General features: G+C 43.0%; 1 protein-coding gene across 2 annotated transcripts in view; it reads left to right on the top strand.

Annotated features, from left to right (window-relative positions):
- LOC109405638 (contactin) overlaps nucleotides 1–16,761 on the top strand; it is a 32,452-nt gene extending 15,691 nt beyond the window's left edge. Inside the window, exons 3-6 of one of the 2 annotated variants that reach the window (XM_019678706.3) lie at nucleotides 10,186–12,452; nucleotides 15,048–15,450; nucleotides 15,512–15,595; nucleotides 15,776–16,761. In XM_019678706.3, coding sequence (XP_019534251.1) covers nucleotides 10,186–12,452; nucleotides 15,048–15,450; nucleotides 15,512–15,595; nucleotides 15,776–15,882 — 2,861 coding nt within the window. In that variant the 3' untranslated portion in view covers nucleotides 15,883–16,761. Of the gene's footprint in view, nucleotides 1–10,185; nucleotides 12,453–15,047; nucleotides 15,451–15,511; nucleotides 15,607–15,775 lie in introns of both variants that reach the window. The other variant, XM_029856478.2, reaches the window with a different exon arrangement.
- The last annotated feature ends 8,699 nt before the right edge of the window (nucleotides 16,762–25,460 follow it).

Genomic DNA, 25,460 nt, shown 5'->3' with positions numbered 1-25,460 from the left:
CTAGTGTATTAAAGAGTAGCGGACGAATACAAACCAATGCGATTTGTATTTACAAAGTTATGGTGATCCATCCTTAGGTGACCCATCTTGTCCCGCCCCACCCTACTAAAATGAGGATCAACAAAAACGGATATAATGAACACATCGACCATCTAACAGATCATAGACAACCACTGACAGGCCACTACAATAGGAGGCAATCAGTGAAGTACTAGATTGAAATTAGTGAGCTGGATTTTTGTATGGTGAGATGTTCAATTCTGCATTTCTGCAATGAAATGGTGCAAACAGCGTGGGTTATATGATTTCTTGGCTAATTTGATGCTGTTTGAGCAAAAGTTTGGATAACTTTGTTGTTGTATTATTTATTTCATGCAACTTCAACAACACAGTTACCCAAACTTTTGCTCAAACAGCATCAAATTAGTCAAGAAATCATATAACCCACGCTGTTTGCACCATTTCATTGCAGAAGTGGAGAATTGAACATCTTACCATACAAAAATCCAGCTCACTACTTTCAATCTAGTACTTCACTGATTGCCTCCTATAGGACAGATCGGTGAAGTACTAGATTTGTAGTAATGAGCTGAATTTTAGTATGGTGAGAATGTCAATGGGGCACGCTCGGTGTAGTACTAGATTTGTAGTAATGAGCTGAATTTTTGTATGGTGAGAAGGCCAATTCTCCGTTTCTGCAATGAAATGGTACAAAAAGCGTGGGTATTATGATTCCTTGCCTAATTTGATGCTGTTTGAGCAAAACTTTGGATAACTATGTTGTTTATGTTGCAAGAAATGGAGAAAACAACAACACTGTTGCCCAAAGTTTTGCTCAAACAGCATCAAATTAGGCAAGGAATCATAATACCCACGCTTTTTGCATCATTTCATTGCAGAAATTGAGAATTGACCTTCTCACCATACTAAAATTCAGCTCATTACTACAAATCTAGTACTTCACCGATCTGTCCTATTCTCAATTTCTGCAATGAAATGATGCAAAAAGCGTGGGTATTATGATTCCTTGCCTAGTTTGATGCTGTTTGAGCGAAACTTTGGGCAACAGTGTTGTTGTTTTCTCCATTTCTTGCAACATAAACAACATAGTTATCCAAAGTTTTGCTCAAGCCAGGGATAGGAACACTCACTTGCAAAGAGTTACATTCACTTGCTATTTTCTCAGCTCTGAAGCGTGCAATCATGAAACGATGTATGGACGACTTTTGCTTTATGGTTTTGTCTGAAACTTTGCCGAATAGAGTAGGGGTCGCACACGCATACCAAAGTCGCGAGGGAGCTACGAAGGCAACTCTCCACGAGGTGAGTGTAAATTACACTCACCTCGTGGAGAGTTGTTTTCACGGCGCTGTCTCGACTTTGGTATACATGTGTGACCCCTACTCTGTTCGGCAAAGTTTTAGACAAAACCACAAGGCAAAAGTCGTCCATACATCGTTTCATGATTGCACGCTTCAGGGCTGAGAAAATAGCAAGTGAATGTAACTCTTTGCAAGTGAGTGTTCCTATCCCTGGCTTGAGCAAAACTTTGGATAACTATGTTGTTTATGTTGCAAGAAATGGAGAAAACAACAACACTGTTGCCCAAAGTTTCGCTCAAACAGCATCAAACTAGGCAAGGAATCATAATACCCACGCTTTTTGCATCATTTCATTGCAGAAATTGAGAATTGACATTCTCACCATACTAAAATTCAGCTCATTACTACAAATCTAGTCCAAGATATGTTTCTTGATTGCACGCTTCTGAGCTGAGAAAATAGCAAGTGAGTGTAACTCTTTGCAAGTGAGTGTTCCCATCCTTGGCTCAAGCAGCATCAAATTAGGCAAGGAATCATAATACCCACGCTTTTTGCACCATTTCATTGCAGAAACGGAGAATAGGACGCAATCAGTGAAGTACTAGATTGAAAGTAGTGAGCTGGATTTTTGTATGGTGAGATGATCAGTTCTCCATTTCTGCAATGAAATGGTGCAAACAACGTGGGTTATATGGTTTCGAGGGGCCTACATCGTCGAAACCAAAACATGACGCTGAAAACGAGCGCCCATCAGCATCGGACGGACGCCGACGACGGGAACATTCACAACAACATCCAAGCGCTTCGCTTCATCCGTTCTTTTTGTCGCTTTCTTCGACGCAACGACGGGCGGCGGCTCATTTTCACACCGACTGGGCTTCAATTGAAATTTTCAAATTATCTAAAATGTTTGTTTGCTCAATTTTTTTATGGGTAATAGACTATTTCAGTAAAATATGCATAGCATACATCAACATTACACAGATTTGCCGGTTGTTACACTCATTAATTGAGTTACAACAGAGAAATTCATTTGATGTCGAACGAGCGTGCGTGAGCTTGTGAGTGCGAAACAAAGCGGCGTCTGCGACGGCGCAGCACCGTCGGTTCATCGGTGACGATGACAGTCGGACTGGGCGAAGACGACGGCGCCTTGCTTCCATTGACGATTGAAAACATTGTTTAAAAACTTCACCTGAAAATTTCAATTGAAATTGAAAATGTAGGGCCCTGTTTATCGGAATAGCTCAGCTGGAATTGGTTTTCGGTTAATTTGCGTCGAATCAATACAGATTGCGTCCATTTTGAACTACGTCTTTATTAATACTGAAAAATACACTTGAACAAATCGTCTAATTAGTTTTGCGTTTTTCTCTGGTGATGGCCACTATACAGGGGGCCTTACGATTTTTAAGGGTTGCGCGATCATTCTCCCCCCGTTGATTCCTCGGGATCAATCAATGGAAGAACACAAACCTTAGTAACCGCTCGTCGATACTCTCCAGTTGATGTCTTTACAGTTACTACTCGCACTATTCCATCCTTCCCCGGATGGGTGGCCTGGATGCGGCCAAGACGCCACTGATGGGGTGGTGCATTGTCGTCCTTGAGCACCACAAGTGATCCTACTTCAAACTTGCTGACACGGCTGTGCCACTTCGGACGAGACTGAAGGTGATGCAAATATTCCGCTGACCAACGTCGCCAGAAGTGCTCCTTCATCAGGCTGATATGTTGCCAGCGACTAAGCCGGCCGATTTTCTCTTGGTCGTATGATGGCTCCGGCAGGCTCACAGCAGATCGTCCAATTAAAAAATGGGAAGGTGTCAAGACTTCGACGTCGTTCGGGTCATCGGATACTGGGATGAGCGGCCTACTATTCAAAATGGCCTCTGCTTGAGCCAGAAATGTAGCCATTTCTTCATACGTTAACTTGGTCTCGCCAACTACACGCTTCAAGTGATACTTTGCCGACTTGACACCCGCCTCCCATATGCCTCCGAAGTGGTGGCTCCGTGGGGGAATAAAGTGCCACTGAATGCCCTTCGTAACGCAGAAATCGTTCAGCTTTCTCTGGTGGCTCTGATCCTCGAATAGTGTCCGCAGTGCCGCTAGTTCGTGGTTTGCTCCGACAAACGTTGTTCCGTTATCGGAATAAAGGTTGCTTACCATACCACGTCTGCTTATAAACCGCTGCAGGGCCGCAATAAAGTTGTCTGTGGTTAGAGTAGAAACCACCTCAAGATGGATGGCTTTGGTCGCCAAACAAATGAACACCGCTATATATGCCTTGTACGGAACAGTCTTTCTGCCAGCCTCCTTTAGTATCACTGGACCGGCATAATCCACCCCTGTGTTCGCAAACACTGGCGACGGCGTGATTCGATAATCTGGCAGGTCTCCCATATACTGACTGGAGGAACGGGGATTAGTTCTGCAGCAAACGTAACAGGTAGCAATCGTTTTCTTGATCAATGTTTTTGCGTTGATCGGCCAGAATCTTTCACGTACAATCGACAGCAGGCCTCGTTGCCCGACGTGCAGATGTTCTTCATGGAGCTTCCTCACAAGAATGCGCGTTACTTGGTGTTTATCCGGAAGTAGCAGCTGGTGCTTTCCATCGTACGGGATCGACGAGTACTTGAGCCGACCGCCAACTCTGATCAGCCCATCCGAATCCACAAAAGGGGACAATCCGCTGTAGTTGCTTCGCTTCTGCGAATCGCTCGATAGCATCTTGAACAAATCCGCAAACGCTTCCTGTTGGACTAGCTTAACAATTGTACGGAGTGCCTCGTCCATTTCCTTTGCTGTTGGTTCTGAAGTGTTCCTAGTCTTCGATCGACAGCTTGCAATGAACCGCAACACGAAAACCCACGCTCTCTGAAGCCGTCTAAAATCGCTCATCCGGTTGAGATTGGTCGTTGGCACACTGGTCATTGTGCTGACAGCCGTCGTTTTTCGTTGTTCAGGTAACTCGATCGTATCGTCGTACTCGTCGGTGTGCAGTTCCATCTCATTCAAAATCGGCGATCCTTTCCACCATAGAACGTCCTCGTTGAGAGCATCTGGCATCAGACCTCGCGAAATTCGATCGGCAGGGTTGTTCTCAGACCGCACATACCGCCATTCGCAGTCTTGCGTCAGCTCGATGATAGTTGCCACACGGTTCGAAACAAATTGATTCATAGTAAGCGGCGATTTCTTCAACCAGCATAAAACCACTTGTGAGTCGCACCAAAGTGTCACGCTTTGGAACGAGATCTTCAATGCTGCTACCGTCTTCGTTACTAGATGGGCCAGAAGCAAGGCCCCGCACAGCTCCAGCCGAGGAATAGTGGTCGGTTTCAGCGGGGCTACCCGCGACTTGCTGCATACCAACTCTGTGTTGATCTTTCCGTCCGAAGAAACGCATCTGGTGTACAGCACCGCACCGTAGGCCTTTTTGGATGCGTCGGAGAATCCGTGGAGTTCTATACCGTTGCCTGCTTCAGCTACTACGCATCGTTTCTTCTTCATACTGTTCACCACCGGAAGTTGTCTACGAAATTCCATCCAATTCTCCATCTGTTCCTGCGGCAATTCTTCATCCCACGCCAAGCCTAGCCTCCACAAGTCCTGCATGATCAACTTCGCCGTTGTGATGATTGGTCCGAGAAATCCCAATGGATCAAAAAGTTGACCAATATCGGAAAGCACGGTTCGCTTCGTTGGTGGAAAGCCCCTTTGAGAATCGAAAGATTTGACATAGAAGCTGAAACGGTCCTGGTCGGGATTCCAGATGATTCCTAGTGTTTTGATAGTGGTGTTCACGTCCGCATTCTCAAAATCCATTCGGGTCTCCTGGAGTTCTTCTGGAATATTGCTCAATACGGTGGCATCATTGGAGCAAAACTTATGAGCACCGAAGCCGCCTCGCTTCAGCATCTCCGACAGCTGGTGGTAGATCTGGATCACTTCTTCTGCTGTTTTTCCTCCCGTCAGAAAATCATCGATGTAGCTGTCTTCTACCACTGTTTTGGCTGCAAGCGGTAGATCGAGCTTTTCGTCGTTAGCTAATTGGATGAGGACTCTCGTCGCAAGATAAGGCGCACTGGAACAGCCATAAGTTACAGTCGTCAGTTCGAAAATTGCGATGTGGTTTTGGTCGTCGAGCCAAAGTATTCTTTGGTACATCCAGTCATCCTCGTGAACTCGAACCTGGCGGTACATTTTGGGAATGTCCGCCGTCAGCACCACTTGGTGGGAGCAAAAACGCAATATAATCGATAGCAGGTCGCTTTGTACGGTTGGTCCTACGTTCAACGTGTCGTTCAGCGACAACCCAGACGACGTTTTTGACGACGCGTCGAAAACTACACGCAGTTTAGTTGTCGAGCTGGCTTCTTTGTAAACTGCGTGATGCGGAAGAAAATATCCATCCATAGGGCTGTCCATCACTTTCACCATATGACCCAACGTCAAGTACTCCGACATGAAAGCTGTATAACGGGTCTTCTTGGTGTCGTCGACGAAGGTACGTAGCAGCTTCTCAAACCGCCGGCGAGCAGTTTCGTAGGAGTCGCCCAACTGATCCTTCAAATTGTTGAACGGAAGTCTAACTGTGTACCTACCTTCATCATCCCGTGACACGGTTTGTTGGAAATGCATTTCAACCGCGTGCTCTTGTGCAGTGAGTGGAGATGCCTCACCACAAGCTTCCAGCTCCCAAAATTTCGACAAGGCTCGATTCAATTCCTCATTGGTTACCGCCAGATGGCAGACGTTGTGCTGACGTTTGTTGCTACTGGTGTACACCGATCCGCTCACAATCCAGCCCAGACGAGTTTCCACCAGCGTTGGGCATTCGTCGCTAATCTTCATCCTTCCTTCCAAGAGTAGATCGTAAAACAACTCGGCACCCAGGATCAGCTGGACTTCGTTAGGTACGTGGAATGACGGGTCGGCCAACGACAGTCCACCTGGAATCGGCCACGAACGTATATCGACTTCGACCATCGGCAAGTTGGCGGTCACTTTGGGCACCACCAAGAAATCCAGCACAGCACTGAACTGGTTCACACGAGAAAAGATCTTCGTTCGCAGCTTATACTTGACCTGAGTTTCAGCATTGTTCAGCCCAGAAATCGGAAGATCGATCCGTTCCCAGGAGAGCTTCAAACATTTCGCGAGTTCCTCAGACATGATATTCGAATCGGACCCAGAGTCTAGGAGCACACGACAAGCCACTTTGAACCCTCCTGAACCGCACACCAAAACGCTCGCTGTAGAAAGAAGCACTTGTTTCTTCACGGTTAGTACTTGGGAACAGTTTACAGATCCTTGGGGCTGGTCAGTTGGTTGTCCATCGCCGGTTGCAGCAACAGTTGGAGCTTGAGTAGGGGGTTCCTTCTTTGCCATAGCCTTGTCCTCGTGTAGGAGACTATGATGCTTCCTTCGACACGTCTTGCATGATTGTTCCGATTTACAGTCCACCGTACGATGACCGCGACGAAGGCAGTTGAAGCATAAACCGCCTGTCTTCACTTTGTTGTAGCGATCTGACACACACATTCTTCGGAATTCTTCACACTTGTATATCGCATGATCACTGCCGCAGCACGGGCAACGTTCCTGGACTACTTGGACGAAGTTCTTCGCCGGCAAGTTCCTCTGCTCCAATTTTCCCTTCGGTTTCGTTGTGGTAGCTGGTATACGGTGATCCGGATATCCTTTCACTTTCTGGAGGATTCGACATCGTTCGCGCAGGAAATCTATCATCTCGCTAAACGACGGACGTTCTTCTTGATCCAACTGCGACTCCCAAAGCGTACGCGTGACCTTGTCCAAACGCTTGGCGAGTGTGTTGATGAGGATCATCTCGCCTAGTCCTTCCACGGGTAGTTGCAGGTTCTTGAGTGCATCAACGTGTTTCGAGCAGCCTTCAATTAGTTTCCGGAGCTCTTCGCCGTTTTCGCGCGTCATCTTGGGGAGCATTTCCAAGGCATCGATGTGGGTATCGATGATTAGCCTTTCATCTTCGTATGCGTCTTCGAGCACCTTCCATGCAGCCTTGTAATCATTATTATTGATCACGTCTTGGTCGATTTTGTCTGACGCACTACCAATAAGCGAGTTTTTCAGATGGTAAAGCTTAATGGCAGGGGACTCGTTGGGGTATCTGTCCATGATAGTCTGGAACATACATTTAAACGAGTACCAGTTCTCGAGGCTTCCGTCGAAAGTCGGCAACGGTACGTGCAGGTGCGGGATAGCAGAATTCATCACAACCGGTTGGTGTGGCGCGGCGGATGCCGCAGGGGACTTCTCTGACTCTTGCTTGACTCTCTCTTCATCACTTTTCAGCTTCGCTATTGCAGTTTGGATTTGCACGTACAAGTTGTTGTAGTACTTGTCGAACTGAAGGTAAACATCCGTGAATACCTTCCGCTGGTCACGAGAAACTATTTCGCAAATCTCCAGATGTATTTTCTCGCTGTCGTCGTAGCACCGACGAATACTTTCCATCTGCAAATTCAGCCAGTGAATATTGTTTCCATGCTCTTCCAATGTCTCTTCGATTTGGTTAAGCTTTATTTTCAGCAAATCGCGCCGATCCAATAGCCTTTCGAGTTTCTGCTCCATCTTTTGTTTTTCCAGACGTTTGGCTTGTGCTGCTTTTTGTTGTGCTACTGTTTCCGTAGGCTGACGAACCGGCTCCGCATTCGGTGGAGGATTATCCGACTCCGTGTTCGATACCGGTCCAAGCAGCGCATCCAACAAGTTCTTCGGGGTTATGTTTCGTTGTAGCTTCGGGGTTTCATCACTCAAGTTTTTCTCACTCATCTAGGCACTTTCTTTCAGCTAACAGTTCAATGTTTATTTTCAGTTCTTCTTCGCTGCTACGAGCAGCTCTTCTTCTCGCACTTGCTGCACGGCAGCATCGAAAGTTCCACTTTGTTTATATGTACAACACTTGCACTTGCTGCATGGCAGCATCCAAAATGTCCACTAAAGGCCGGGGGTTGCTACCAGCCCTGTCACTAGCCACTTGCGTTTTGTTTTGTTTGTTGCTACGAGCAACCTTTTGCGCAGCAGCAGCTATCCTCGTCTTCGTGCGCCGGGCACGTCACAACATGGCTCGCAATCGCACACACACAACGGCAAGGCGGCAAGCCAGCACGAACCGAAGCAGGAACGACGCGTCGAATGGCGGAACGCCAGACTATTTGCACGCGATGCAAATTCGCGAAAACACACTTTTTTGTCGAATTTCGGCCCAAATCAACACGAAAAACCATCCAAATCGAATCAGGTTCGATAGGACCAAAAATGTTTATCGGAATAGCTCAGCTGGAATTGGTTTTCGGTTAATTTGCGTCGAATCAATACAGATTGCGTCCATTTTGAACTACGTCTTTATTAATACTGAAAAATACACTTGAACAAATCGTCTAATTAGTTTTGCGTTTTTCTCTGGTGATGGCCACTATACAGGGGGCCTTACGATTTTTAAGGGTTGCGCGATCAGGCCCTGATGGTTTCTTTCCTAATTTAATGCTGTTTGAGCAAAAGTTTGGGTAACTGTGTTGTTGAAGTTGCAAGAAATAAATAATACAACAACACAGTTACCCAAACTTTTGCTCAAATAGCATCAAATTAGTCAGGAAATCATATAACCTACGCTGTTTGTACCATTTCATTACAGAAATGGAGAACTGATCATCTCACCATACAAAAATCCAGCTCACTACTTTCAATCTAGTACTTCACTGATTGCTTCCTATTGACCTTCTCACCACACAAAAATTCAGTTCATTGCTACAAATCTAGTACTACACCGAACGTGCCCCATTGTCTGAACAATAAATAACATGCTTTAAACCTTGACATGACAAAAGAACAAATACAGAATGGACCATACAACAAAACCAAAACTTTCACACCTTCTATTCTACCGTAACCTTGTGAGCCAGTACGCAACAGTGTCTTACTGGACTACATGTTCCGTGCACGGCTGGTGAACTGCTTTGGAAGGATTACGTTTTCTATCCTATCCAAAGGCCTAGTGAACTGTCGTCCGCGCAAACGCATCGTGCTCCTCCATATAGACGCGAGACAATTGTGCGCACAGTGATGGGAGAGGTTTCTACGTTCCTCGGCGTGCCGCTAGAAACCTTAGAAAAAAAAATATATTGTTCGAACTTTTTATACAATAGGTAGAAGGTATTATATACAATAACAATATAATGAATTGTTTGCAATAGAATGCGTGAAACTTCTGCCATACGAGCTGAACTGAAACAGATCGGTTTAATAGTAAATTTATAATATAATGTGATATAATTGTGTTAAGGTACACCGGGGCAATTTGAAATGGGTGGGGTAAGATGAAACAGCAGGTTAACATGTTGTTTTCTAATGATGAAAAACAATAACATCGCCATAACACATAGTTTTTGATTCAAACAATCTTTTAAGGAAGAATAAATTTCCAAATTGCATTGAAATTTATTTTAAAATTTTGCGTTTCATCTTGCTTCACCTGTTTCAACTTGCCCCGGTGTACCTTATAGTATTTTGAGAACACAAAAGATGATGAACAATGAGTTATAAATATCATTGTTTGTTATATTTTTGTTACAATTTTCATTGATGAAATTGATCACGTATAATATATAATATTCAAATAATCCTTGACTAGTTCATCCTAGAATTATGCCTCGACCAAATTGGTAGATCGCTGCCCATAGCCCTTTCTGATCAAATTCCAGTAAAAATATTCGGTCCAGCTCGTTTTTTTTTGTGGTACCTAAACATGTTAAGCAAACCTCTTAAACTGTTAATACTAATTCGTACCTTTCTTTCTCATCTCTTTACTTAGGTACATACCATTGCGTCGCGGAAAATATGTTCGGGCGAATCATATCCGAAAGCGTAGAACTCAATTTCGGTTACATCCTTGAATTCAATCTACAGCGCTCTTCAGAAACCGGGGAAATGAATTGGGGAAAGTCCCTTTACTGTGATCCACCTCAACATTATCCAGATGTGCGGTACTACTGGTCGCGTTCTTTCTTCCCCAACTTTGTCGAAGAAGATCAACGAGTGTTCGTTAGTCACGACGGATCGCTGTACTTCTCCTCGCTGGAAATCAAAGATCGCGCTAATTATTCCTGCAATGTGCAAAGCACAGTCAGCGATACAGGTAGAAATGGGCCTTTCTTCAACTTGCAAGTAGTTTCCCATCCCCACTATCAGGATTTGATTTTTGCCAACAACTTCCCAAAGAAGTTCCCCGAGGCGCCAGTTGCCGGCAAAGATTTAAGGCTGGAGTGTATGGCTTTCGGTTACCCGGTGCCGTCCTATAATTGGACTCGCAGAAATGGAAACCTACCTCGGTTTTCGTATCTCGAAAACTACCAGCGAGTACTCGTTATCAAAAACTCTACTGCCAACGATAATGGTGAGTATATTTGTACGATCAAAAACGATCGGAAGTCGATTTCGAAGAGCGTGATGGTTAGCGTTCAAATGCAACCGAATTTCACAATCCCACTGAAGGATAAAATCAAGGATTATCAGAGCTCGGTAACTTTCTTATGTGAGGCATCGGCCATTCCGGATGTCAACTACACATGGTACAAAAACGCAGAACTAATGGACCCTGAAAATAGAAAGTTCAATAAGGACAAATTTGTGATACAGGACAATGTTCTGAAGATTAACTTTTTGGATCCGGAAGAAGATAATGGCATGTACCAGTGTAAGGCGACCAATCAGCTAAAAGGCGTATACTCTTCAGCACAATTGCGCGTGCTTTCTATGAAGCCCTCATTTAAAAAGAAACCTTTGGAGTCCGAAATATATTCCATCTACAATGGGAACACCACCATCGAGTGCGAACCAGAAGCAGCACCTCGGCCGAAAATTGTCTGGAAAAAGGACGGCAATGTCATAGGTACGGGAGGCCATCGCCGCATGCTCCCAACCGGTACCTTGTTTATATCTCCTACATCTCGAGATGATGAAGGAGTCTACACCTGCGTGGCCAGTAATTCACAGGGTGTTGCCGAGTCGAAAGCACGTCTGATTGTTTTACAGGAATTGAGATTTACTGAACAACTACCTCAGAAAATTATCAAACAAATTGACGAACTTCTGTACCTACGCTGTGAAGTGACTTACGATGAAGTGCTCGATGTTGCCTTTTTATGGGCCCATAACGGCCGCATAATAAACAGCTACGACAATATGCCGGAGTACAATGCCAGATTTATAGCGAATTACAATAGTTTAGAAGTACACAATCTGACCCTGTTGGATGCTGGTGAATATGAATGTATTGCCAAATCCGCCGTCAACAGGATAGTATCGAAAACGATGGTATTTGTACAGGGTCCTCCCGGAGCACCGGGCGCAGTGAAAGTGATTGACATTAAGAAAACCGACGCATCCCTGGAATGGATCGACGGAAGTGATAATGGCAGACCGATACTGTTCTACAACATTCTGGGACGCACCACTTGGAACAAAACATGGGTTAATGTGTCGCAAAATGTTTTCGCACAGGAAATCGATCGTTACAACGGACGACGTCGCGCTACCGTTACTAACCTCACTCCAGGATGTGGCTATGAGTTCAGTGTAGTGGCAGTGAACGATCTAGGCATTGGCGTCCCCAGTTTGCCGTCGCCACTTTACAATACCCAGAAGGATAAACCATATATTGCTCCGCGCAACGTTGGAGGAGGCGGTGGAAAGATCGGTGATCTCACCATCACGTGGGATCCGTTGCTTCCAGAGGAACAAAACAGTATCGACATTCACTACAAGGTGTTCTTCCGTCTGCCCAATCAACGAGAGTGGGCCTCGGAAGTTTTGAAACGGCAGGGCAATGTGGGACGGGCTGTCGTGCATATTCCATTCGACAAATACTACACCCAATACGAGGTCAAGGTTCAGGCCATCAACGACCTCGGGGAGGGACCGATAAGCGATATTGCCACCATATACTCGGCGGAAGATATGCCCCAGGTTGCACCGCAGCAAACCGTTGCCAGAAGTTTCAACTCGACGTCTCTGAATGTCACCTGGATTCCGGTCTCCCAGACACGAGAAGCCATCAGGGGCAAGCTGATCGGACATAGGGTAAGTTTCGAATTTTATCTGCCTTCTCGAGACGAATTTCGCGCCAATCAACTGAGCTGAAATACCAGTCTGCTTTGAAATTATTGTTTGCATCTTAAGGTTACATCATAACTTTGTAAATACCATCAAACTGGTTTATTTTCGGCCTCTACTCTTCAAAACATTAGTTAGCTATGCTAACTCGATATTGATTATCTATGCTAAGTCGATAAAAAGTTCAGAAAAGGGGTCTGCGCCATATGGCATAAAGTCATTTGGCATGCATAAAGAAATGAAGGTACATATCTATTATGGAAAATGTGTATTATACCATGTGACCTTATACCAAATGGTCCGCTCCCCATTTTAAGTAAATCAGATAAGCTCAACAAAAAAATGCAATGTAACTTTTTTTGTATTCATCTGTGCACATACATGGTTGTGCTACTTTTCCCCGAATGCCGGGTAGAACATTCCTGGTTCTTGAGAACCAGTTCCGTTTCCTCGCGCTCCACTACTTCGGCGTTTTTTTTCTTACGAATGTTTTTTTTTTCTCAGAAAAGGTCCCGCGTCTGTAGATAGGGAGTTCACGATAGTTTCTTTGTTATTTACCTCGCATTACAAGCATATTTTTACTTAGTCACAACATAACATGTTCAGAATGTTTGGAAGTTCAAATTGAAAAGTGAACATCCAACACAGGAGTACGATTTGGCGCGAAATTAGTTAAGGTACCCCGGGGCAAGTGGGACCTAAAAAAGTGCTAGTTAGATTTTGTCATGCCAAAAAATTCTAAACATGAATAATTTTGTAATTTCAAAGGTTCTAAAAGACATTGTTTGTATATTTGTTCATATTAACGGGCATTTAAACTGTTTCAATATTTTTAAATTCTATTTATCATGTATATAAAGAAAAGTGTAGCAGATCTTCGTATACTCCGTTTCACGGGGCAAGTGGGACCTATTCGGAATTTTTGTACATATGACTTAATATAGTTGCTGCTGGTAAGGTAGCATATGTATAAATATCTCATACGAATAACTTTGTTCAGAAATTTGTATTGGAAGAGTTTTGTGGTACCGTGCATAAATTACGTAACACATATAATAACGAATTACTGAGAGAAAAATTTGATTTAACTCTAGCAGCTCGTGCAAAACCAATTGATTTTTTTTACACAAAAAGCGCCATAAAGTTAAATGACGGAAGATTTCGAAACTTGCTTTTCATATTACATAGTTGATGAATCTCACCAAATGATTTTTCAAGATTTACAGATGTTATGTTTTCCGTTACATAATTTTACGACCATTATAGATTTTTAAAGATATTTTCAATCATGAAATTTGAATAGGTCGTTTTCCTATTTTTTTTTTTTATACATTATAGACGGTTCCTTAACACTCAGAAAAACTTATTTTGCAATGAAAAACGAAAAAATAATGGAATTATAGACAAACATGTGAAAAATAGATGGTTTCGAAAAAAAAGTTTAATCCGAGACTTCACCAATTTAAATAATAGCTTCATCATCAAAATAGAAGTAATTAAGTATATTTCAACGCCTGATTATGTAAGGCGCCTATTTTTACTTTAGTTTTGTGTAAATTTCGACTTAAGCTGAAGAATGTTCTACGGGGTATGACTGGGTTTACGTAAAACGGTATTTTTCGGCTTTCAGTCACAGAAAAGCGTTGATTATTTTAGATCATTGCCAACGTTTCGATCCTGTGGTTGGGATCTTCATCAGGGCTCGATGTGAATCAACTTGTTTTCGATTCGTATTGATCACACGGTGGAATGTCGTTTACTTCTCTGCACCGCACTTGTTTCATTGGACCCTAGCACCTCGATTGAAATGGTGGGTGGGTACACACTTCGAGTCACAACACTTGGCACTTTGTGAACACTTCTTCTCAGTGTTCCCAAAGTGCCAAGTGTTGTGACTCGAACTGTGTACCCACCCACCATTTCAATCGAGGTGCTAGGGTCCAATGAAACAAGTGCGGTGCAGAGAAGAAAACGACATTCCGCCGTGTGATCAACACGAATCGAAAACAAGTTGATTCACATCGAGCCCTGATGAAGATCCCAACCACAGGATCGAAACGTTGGTAATGATCTAAAATAATCAACGCTTTTCTGTGACTGAAAGCCGAAAAATACCAAGTTTTAAGCTGAAGAAAGTTAGATCATACTATGAAATTGCGTTTGTTTACTCTCATAGGTCTCACTTGCCCCAGATGCAGAAATGCACTGGGGTAAGTAAGAGCAGTAACTAAAGGTAATAAATGAAAATAAGTAACCTCTTTTTCGCTTGAAATAATTTGCAAGCACTCCAAATATTATCCTGAAACTGGAAAAGTTTGACTTTATTTGTTATTCTTTTTTTTATGGTCTCTTTATGCTGGAAACAATAACAATTTTTGTATTCAAAGTATCTGTTGGTGTGGTACTAATGTTTTGCACGAAGAACGTTTGCCTTAAAAATAGATAATAATAAAAATAATAGCTGTAGGTCTCACTTGCCCCGGATTCTCACTTGCCCCGGGGTACCTTATATTGTTGAAAATATGTTGTACCTCACATAATAATTACTCAAAATGTTTTCAGTTGAAATATTGGAAGAAAGAGCATAAAGAGGAAGACGCCGTATACTTCCTATCGCGAACTACCCGCCCTTGGGCGTTGATTGTCGGTCTAGAACCCGATACGTACTACTTTGTGAAAGTGATGGCCTACAACGCTGCCGGAGAAGGACCCGAAAGCGAACGATACCTCGAGAGAACGTACCGAAATGCACCTCAGAAACCGCCATCGTCGGTGAATATATTCGGCATCAATCCTTCCACGATCCGGGTCGTTTGGCGTTACATTGCTCCCTCCCAGGACGAAGAACCGGTTCAGGGATACAAGATCAGAATTTGGGAAACCGATCAGGACATGACCACTGCCAACGACACCTTGGTTCCGATCGGTCAGAAGCTGGAAAAAATCATCGACAATCTAACGCCAGGTAAATGTTCATGAAAATTTGGGAGTTTGGAGTATTTAACACCTCGTCAAACTATTCACAGGAAAATCGTACAATCTTCGTGTTTTGGCATTCAGCAATGGAGGAGATGGAAGGATGTCTAGCCCGCCTATCAAGTTTCAGATGGGTATGTAGAATGTGCGTGTGTTTTTGATTGACTGCTGTTTTGGTTAAATATCTCTTTGCTAACCAGTGATATTGTTGAACATTTTTGTAGTATATTCTCATTAATGATATTTTTAATCATTGCAATTTACTTGTATTCCCTTAATATCTCTGATGCATCTTATTTACATTTCTTACTCAGGAATCACTCAAACCCCGTACAACGATGCCAGGCTGTTGAGAGCGGAATCCTGGTGGACACTGACGGTAGCCTTCATTATGTACAAATTTTTCAATTTCCACTACTAGGTACTAGATATTGGAAAATACACAAATCAAAATCTGTGTGGGAACACTATTAACATAGGGAGCATGAGTATCCAGCATTTAGATAGGACATTGCACAGGATCACAAAATTATCGAGTGGTTGTGTAGATTGATTTAAAAGTTCGTTTCGTCATTCCTCTGAAAATAGTTTAGATATTATTAAGCAAAAGATTACTATTTGAACAGTGACAATACAGTATTGTTTTACTCCAGCTCCTTAACAAACTCAGCTGCTGTTTTTCCACATTCCAACATTGTTCAACTCGAAGCAGACTTGAACATCTTAGTTGAAAATGTATAGTAACATATACTTAAGTCGATGATGATCTGTTGTTTTGAACCGTGATTCGTACGGAAAATCATCATTGTTTGAGCCTTGTTTTTCATATGAATTCTTGGAAAACTGAGCAACATCGTACTAAAATGGGAGTGTAAAGTAATAAATGTTTGTCTTAATCCGAGAAATAAGTTTTCCGAAACAGTATTTTGACACTAACAATCGCCATTATTTTCCAAGAACAGAACCGTGAATACTATTGATACACATCTATCGGTAAACTAGTACCAATACCGTGGCAGCTTAACATTTTGGTTGCATCACAAAGTTGCTCAAATCTACTCCTTTCCAGTTTGAATAATGATGATTTTGTCCCACACCAAGTTTGTATAATTAAGATAACGTATTCCATCCATTAAGTAATGCAAGAATTTTATATTATTTTTCCCATTTGTGTAGCGTAAGGTCGTGCGATTATTATACAAAATCAAAAGAAGCAATTTATAATATTTACTTCGGAACATAGAATCTGCTCTTTATTAACTAATGTCGAATAAAGTAAATTTATGTTTATACGACTGAATAGGAATGTCTGTATACTGAATATCCGAAATAATCATTTAAAAAGAGACTAATACTGTAGGTCGATGAATGAAACCAATACATGCTAAGCCAATAAGCCCTAAGCTATCATTCGCGGACGATTTTAAAATCTACTTGAAGATTTGCTTTGTTTATGATGCAATACGTCTTCAGTAAGGAAATTAGGCTGTTTTGGATGAAGCGTTGTTTTGTCGGCATGTACAGCTGTGCCTGGAACAACTATTTTGTGGTGACGTAGGGCTCTTTGCTGACGTCGGCGGAAGGATGAAGAAATGTGAAGCGAAGGAAGTGTTGTACCTCCCCGGATTATGGAGCAATTTGTTCTCGGTGAAACGTGTGGCGAGATCCGGCCTGCAGGTCCACTTTGCCGGCGACAGAGTACAAATAGTGAAGAATGGGAAGCAATCAGCTGCGTTTATGCTAGAGTGCCGGTAGAGGCGCTTTTCTGATAAATATAAAAATGAGTTCGGAGTTTCTTTGAGGCAACAAAACTCACGAACGGGTGAACCGATCAGCATGACTCTTGCACGTTTCGATTCGTATTCATGGTGGCTGTGTTTATATGTATAGAAAGTTACGAAAATCAACTAGAAAAGGGTGAAAATTGATAAAGTACTGATTTTCGTGAGCTGGGAAGAAAATCAACACGATCGAAATGAAACCAATCTAGAGTGCGGTGCAACAATGACCACAACAGTTGTCAAACCACCACGTCTTGGCAAGACAAAGTTTGCCGGGACAGCTAGTTTCTGATAAATGCGGTAAACGTGATAACAGTGTAAAGTAACAGCGAAGGTTATGATATGCGATCGTAGACGGCGCTCGTGTTCCACGTGTTTTTCACATATATATACAGCGGCGCCGCCTGGCACCTCCCAACTAACATTTTCAGCGCTATAAGCTGCAGTCATTTGCTTTCTGTTGTGTAACCATCGAGTAAAAGCAGTCAACGCTGAATAAAAGGAAAGCTAGTCAAATATAAATTATAAGCTAATACACGACTGCAAAACAAGCACCATACAGCTACCAAACTCGGTTTTCAGAAATCCATTGCTTGTCTCTGGGGCTGCCTTTACTCCACTCTATTCCAACTCCGGGAGATTTCCCGGAAGATGTTAAAACTTGAACACATCAAATAGGAGTCCCCACTAACAAAACAGCTGCTACTATACAGTACAATTCGTTATATTGACAAATCCCCAAACCAGCAGCGCTTAAAGGCCGTTATGCGATTTCATTGCTTGGGTTGGGTCGATTTGGGTTGCTTTTATTGCACTTTAATTCAATGCCGGAAGATGTGCAAATCGAGTAAGAGTCCCAGCCACTACAACAGCTGCTTTTATACAGTACGTTTTGTAATGTTGCCAAAACACAAAACAGCATCGCTTCGTAGCCGTTTAAAGCACACTCTTTCAGCTAGAAGCTGTGAAGAAGAATCTGTTGGCGCAACCACACAGCTTGTTCAATGTAAACATTATTGCGTTTGACGTTTCACAAGCTTTTGCAGCAAGATGAAGTTGGGTAAGGTTTCTTGTGGCACATTATGAAGCCTTGTCTGGAGTAAAACAAAACGGGCTATTTTCTATGTTATTTATATATAGCAGTGTGGCAGCGTGGACATCATCGGGACCAGTGGATACGGAGATCGGGAGTTCGATTCCAAGTAGCGGCAAGTACTTTAATTATTCAATTTTAAAAGTGATAATTCCAGTTCCACATATATTGCGTCACGATATCCATAACCTAATTATATTTAATCGTTTAATTTGGGGATGTCGTAAAACTATTATTTAACAACTGCGAAAAGGCTGAAAAAGCGCCTTCTGAAGATGTTATTCAGTTAGTGGTTACATAGGAGCCGAGAAAAGAGCTATGACTAGGTGGCATAGAAGCTGATCGCACAGCATGTACAAGTGGATTAAGTTCGCCAGATTCATTGGTATAGGGCTTGCATAGAAGCTTCCGTCCATATGTACAACATAGTAACTCAGCATCAAGCCGTATTGAGGACGCTTTGTTGACGTTTACATTCACAATAAATGTTAGTTGGGCTATCCACTCACGCTAAGAAAAAGTTACTCTAAAATGAGTATAAGATTCACACAAAACTGAGCTAAACTGGAACAGCTAAAAAAATGAGTAAATTGCATTTCCAGCGATAGCGCTGGCTCAAGTGCAAAAATCCAACCAATTTAAGCTGTATAATATTTTTCACATCAGCAAGAATATTATACGACTTAAACTGATGAGATTTTCGCACCTGGGCCAGCGCTAGCGCTGGAAATAAAATTTACTCATTTTTGAGTTGTCCCACTTTAGCTCTAAAATGAGTGAATTTTCTGACCGTGTAGGGATAATGATTTTGTTTCTAATTTGCAACTCTTTACCCACGGTACAAATCGCTGCGATGCGGAACAAGTGTAAGCCAGCGATTTGTCCATATAAGAAAAATGATTTTACTTCAAATGTGGTGGTACAATCTCTGAGACAAACAAGCTTTGTTTTTACCCTATTGAAAATGGACCTCGATAAGCGGAACACGAAACGTCAAATGTTGTCAGATACAGCACGACCGAAGACCACATTATCAAGAAGACTTGCAGGCTGCAGCACTGCTCAAAACAGACAGTTCTTGGCATATTTAACAGTTCAAAACAATACAAATACATAAAAATCTACGGTATATTTGATTCCCCGTATATGTATTAACAACATTTCATTTACATTAGAATCTTGTTTTGCGAAAAAAGTCCTTTTTTGTATGTATTGTTACGATACTTAACAACCTATACAATTCTATGTGAAATGCTCATTCACAGTTGATTCTATTGTGAGAAACATTTGATTCTATTGTTTTTCTACTGTTATTTTAACATTGAATACTATTGTGAGAGTATGGTTTTCTATGGTACTGTTACATTAGAATGCTATGTTTTTCTATTGTATTTTTTATCCGGGCAGTCTGTAGCAGAGCCTCCGGAAACGGTTCTCGTAGAACAAGACTGCTCATCGCAGTGCCTGATGGTTACAGAGTTAGGACCGATGACTTCCTACAAAGTGGAAAGCTACCTGTTGAACCGGTTTTCATCACTTAAGATGGCACAACGAGTTTTGGCATGGATCAACAGATTTAAGTCCAATCTGTCGGCGAAAATGTAACGTGTCAGTGGCGAATTAGATCCGTTGGAGCTTGTTAGGTGTGCTCAGCATGCCGAGTATCAACGAGATATACAGTGCCTGAAAAAGGGAGATCAACTAGCATGTAAAAGTCAAATCAAGTCTCTGTTTCCGTTTTTGGATGGAAATGGAACTCTTCGTGTAGGAGGACGACTACAGAATTCGGCCCAACCATTCGAAATGAAGCACCCCATGATTTTGCCCAAGGTTCACCGTTATACGGAACTTCTGATCACCGCTCTGCATATCGACAACCTACACGCAGGACCAACCTTGGTGATAGCTACGCCCAATCAAAAATACTGGATTCTTGGGTGTTGTGGTGACCTGTAAATGAAATATTTATACACCTTGGCACTAGGTATAGTAATCACCCCAAATGAGTATATTAGGCTTGAGAGAGTAGTGTCTGTCATAGCAAGGAGAAAGAGGAACAAGGGAATCGGAACAGTGGAAGCGACAGGACTCGACGTGTGTAAGCTGATGTTTGAGGTTTCCGGTAGGATTCCGGAGATCCTTTGGGACAACGGCCTGGTGGAGAGTATCACAGGTGTCAAGCAGTTGTACGCAATATCATCAATAACTGCGTGCGTTGTGTTAGGTGGAAGGCCAAAACCGCGAAGCAGCTTATGGGATCCCTACCAGCGGTGAGGATCGCAGGAGGACGTGCCTTCGAAAACGTAGGCGTCGACTACGCAGGTCCCATTGTCTTGAAAGCTAGCGTTGTAAGAACAACCAAGAAAATCAAAGGTTATATTGCTGTGTTTGTTTGTCTTGGGACCAAGGCTATTCACCTAGAAGCCGTTACGGGCTTGTCGTCAGGTGCCTTCATTTCTGCATTGAAGCGTTTTTTGCAGTCGTCGTGGCTTGCCCAGCCAAATCTGGTCCGAAAATTGAACGAATTTTGTTGGCGCAGACCGCCATCTGAAAGATCTTCTACAGTCTGTCAGCTTTGGCTCTGAAGTTGATCATTTTTTTTGAGTGGCTTCGGAGTGAAGTGGACCTTTATAACGCCGTCAGCTCCCCATATGGGCGGAATATGGGAGTGTGCTGTGAAGAGTATGAAAAATCATCTTCGCATCGTCCTTGGCAAGCAAACAGTGACCTATAACGACGATACTAGCACAAATAGAGGCGTGCTTAAATTCACGCCCACTGTGTGCACTGTCTTCATCGATTGATTCTTGCGAAGCTTTGACCCCTGCTCATTACGTCATTGGACAGCCACTGAACTTTATTCCTGAACCTAGGGTAACGGGCATCCCCGAGAACCGCCTCGACAGATATCAACGCTTGCGGAGAGTCGTCGAGGATCTCTGGGACCGTTTCAAGACCGAGTACGTTACATCATTGCAAACAAGAAACAAAAATGGCAAACATCCGAAGAAAATCTGAAGGTGGCTGATTTGGTGCTGGTGAAGAACGATAGTGTGCTCCGTCAGCGTATTGGGAACTCGCTCGCGGGACAGCGCTCCATCCAGATGGAAGCGGAGTAGTGCGTAACGTGACACTACAGAGAGGCCAAACAACATATCAACGTCCTGTACACAAGCTGGTGGTGCTGCCGGAGAAATGTCATGTGTGATAAGAAATACACGAAACGAAAAGCACGCCATTTTTTTTTTGTAAATTTGCTTTATTCCGAGAATTTTCTAGTTTTTTAGTAGTTTTTCTGTCGGTTTTTTCCCGTCGTTCGTTTTGTTCACTTTCGCGTGTTGCTCCGTCGGTAAACAATAATGTTTGACGTGAAAAAACTTAATAAAAATCAAATATGGAACCTTCGATAGTAGAGTAAGCTCAAATTATTTGGGTTGTCTATATTCAGCTTCATACGTCTCAGAAGTATGCCTAATGACCAAGTTGCCAATCAGGTATCAGAAGGCCGGCTCCAGAGGCACGTTATCCTCCATTTGGGACATTTGTGCCATCGCCAAAATAACAGCTTATTTCATCATCTACCTGAGGGAAAAGGAAGGAAAAAGGATTTGGATGGGGATAGGGACAGGTAGGGAAATAGGAAAAATACCCTGGAAGAGGGTACTAACGCACAAGCGTACCACAATGGGTGCAAACAGCGCCCTGAAAAGGGCACTGTAATAACGCATAAAGCGAAAGAGAGCCTATAGCTCTTTACCACAGCGGGTTAAGAACAACAGAATATCCTGAAGATTCAGGTTTCTGAAGTCAGTTTTACTTAATAAGTGTTTACCGAATACTCGGAAACGCAGTTGCGCGAAAACTGGACAGTTACATATCAAATGATACGAAGTTCCATAATCGGATTCACAGCTATCACAGGCAAATGAATCAGCTTGCTGAATATTCGCCATGTGATAGCTGAGTCGGCAGTGGCCAGTCAATGCTTTGACCAACATGCTGCATTTCTGCTTAGACAGATTAGTTAGATACTTCGCCACCCGTAAAGATGGCTCAGCACTATACAATTTGGTTTGACGACATGACTCCAAACTATTCCAATATTGTCTGTGTTGAATGACAGCCCAGGTGTGAATCTGAAGCTTAATCCAACACTTCGATATCGGAATAGCTGGCTCAGGGCCAATGAAGTCATGTGATGCTCCAGAGCGAGCTAACTCATCAGCCAATTCATTTCCAGCGATGGAAGAATGACCAGGTACCCATAGAAGGTGAACAACGTTTGCTGAATAAGGCAATCCATGAGACAGATGCGATCAGCTGATTTTTTTTGTTTATCATGTATTTTTGACATCCGATGATCGGGGTGACAGTTGAACACAAAGGAATTTGTTAAGCACCAACGACACTTGACGAAACTTTGTTAAGTTGTACTCACACTGTGTTTACACTTTTGGCTGTCACCCCCATCGCGAAAAGTCGTCATGGATTGCCTTATTCAGCTCCTCGATTTGAGTTCGACAAGCGATAACTATCTTCGACCTGGAGTTGGCCAAAGCAAGTGCTTTAATAGCAGCCTGGCTATCTGAACAGAAGTATATTACTTTGCCCATTACGTGCTGCTGAAGTGCTGATTGCACTCCGCACATAAGAGCAAAGATTTCGGCCTGAAAAACGGTGCAGTGTCGTCTACCAAGTGAGTAAGACTGATACAGCCTTAGCTCACGAGAATAAACACCAGCACCTGCTCGACCTTCGAGAAGGGAGCCATCAGTGTAACATACGATGCCGTCTGAAATACTTCTTTCCAGATAACCAGATGTCCACTCTTCCCGGGAAGGGAATTTCGTGGAAAATGTCCTATATGGAAAATTACAAGCAATTGTAAGATCACTTGGAGCAAGGACAATTTTGTCCCAATTCACTAAAAGTGGAAACAACGAGGTGTGTGTTGATGTGCGGTTCACAGGAGTTTCCTCTAGTAGACCGAGTACCCGTAACCGGTAAGTGCAAGAAAGGGCTTCTTGTTTGAGATGAATGTGTAATGGGGCAACGTCAAAGAGAACTTCTAGCGCTGCCATTAAGCACATCCTTTGGAGATGACCTAATTTTGATTGGACCGTTCTCACTTCACCCTTTTGCCACCACACAAGACACCCATAAGCCAATATTGGCCGAACCACAGTTGTGTAAATCCATTTGATATACTTGGGTTTTAGACCCCAAGTTGTACCAAAAGTACGCCGGCATTGCCCGAAGGCCATACAAGCTTTCTTGATTCTGAACTCAATGTGAGGTGTCCAGGAAAGCTTGGAATCAAGAATGACTCCAACGTACTTTACCTGTTCAGTCACATCGATTTCAGAATCAAAGAGACGCAAAGGTCGAACGCCATTACGGTTTCGCCTTTCCGTGAAAAGAACAATAGATGTTTTACTCGGATTAACCGAAAGGCCATATTGGCGACACCAACCCTCAACTACCTAAAGGGCGTTTTGCATCAGGTCGAAAAGGGTGCTGATGCACATACCAACTAACAATGTTAGGTAGTCGTCGGCAAAACCATAAGTAGGAAAACCGCTATTATTGAGTTGCCTCAATAGCGTATCTGCTACGAGATTCCACAAAAGCGGTGATAAGACTCCCCCTTGGGGGCATCCACAAACACTCAATTTCCTAATCCCTGCTAGACGCAATGTCGAGAAGAGATATCGGTTTTTGAGCATTTGGTGAATCCAATTGGAAATCATTGGAGATATACCATGACTCCGTGCGGCTTCCAATATGGCATCGAAAGGCACGTTGTCAAAGGCACCCTCGATATTCAAGAAAACACCCAAACAAGTTTGTTTTTGAGCGAATGCTTTCTCGATATCGTAAACAACCTTGTGTAAAAGAGTCACAGTGGACTTACCAGATTGGTAGGCATGTTGGTTCACATGAAGAGGCACGTTGGCCAGATGAACATCACGGATGTGATGATCCACAATGCGTTCTAAGCATCTCAGAAGAAAAGAGGTCAAACTGATAGGTCTGAAACTCTTTGCTTCTTCATACGACGCACGACCCACTTTCGGAATAAACTTTACAGTAATATCCCTCCAGGATTTGGGAATATACCCTGTAGCAAAACTGCAAACAAGTAGTTTTTTCAAAACATGTTTGAAATAATCAAATCCCTTCTGAAGCAAAATAGGATAAATCCCATCTGCCCCAGGAGATTTGAAAGGAGCAAAGCTATTAAGAGCCCACTCAATCGATTCTATAGTTACAATACTCCGAGCCGAAGCTAAAGAATCATAACTACAAGAAAAGACATCAGGATCATCCGAAGATGTAATATCCACACATCCAGGGAAGTGTGTGCTGAATAAGCATTCCAGAACTTCCTCATCAGAAGAAGTCAGATCGCCATTTGGCAAACGAAGTTCGTTCACCCGGAAATCTTTAGATTTCGCAAGGATTTTGTTTAACCGACTGACTTCACTCAAGCTGGAAACATTTGTACAAAGGTTTTTCCAGCCGGATCGTTCAGCAGACCGGAGAGCTTTCCTGTAGGCATTGCGAGCCGACCTGAAAGCCTCCGAACCAGCCGAACGTCGTCTGTTCCAACTCTTTCTACATTGTTTCCTGAGTTTCGCCAGATCAGAGTTCCACCAAGGGGTTCCTCTTGTGATCTTCAAAGACCGTAGAGGGCATGCTTCTTCAAAAGCTTCCATGATGAAGGTCGTTGTAGTATCAACGGCATCATCTAAATCACTTGGAGTGTCAATGGATGGCGAATATCCATGAAATTTGGCTGCAACCAAATCAGTATAGAGATCCCAGTTTGTTGACCGAGGATTCCTGAAACGCAATGTTTGCGAAGTAACATTTAAATGTTCAAAAAAGATGTAGCGATGGTCAGATAAAGATTCTTCATCTGACACATGCCAATTGGTCAGCTCGTGACTAATTCTGCTAGAGCAAAGCGTTCCCAAGTAACCACAAGCATTATATCATTGCACGAATTAGACTGAATATCAACCTTTGCAATGCGAAATGCAGTAATTCCACACTTCTCATGCAATATACCTTTAGATTGGCATTATCAATGTATTGATGCATTACATTTTTTCTTTACAT

Source organism: Aedes albopictus, chromosome 1, assembly GCF_035046485.1.
Source record: "Aedes albopictus strain Foshan chromosome 1, AalbF5, whole genome shotgun sequence".
NCBI classification, from domain to species: Eukaryota; Metazoa; Arthropoda; class Insecta; order Diptera; family Culicidae; genus Aedes; species Aedes albopictus.
This window is presented reverse-complemented; position numbering and strand designations above follow the sequence as displayed.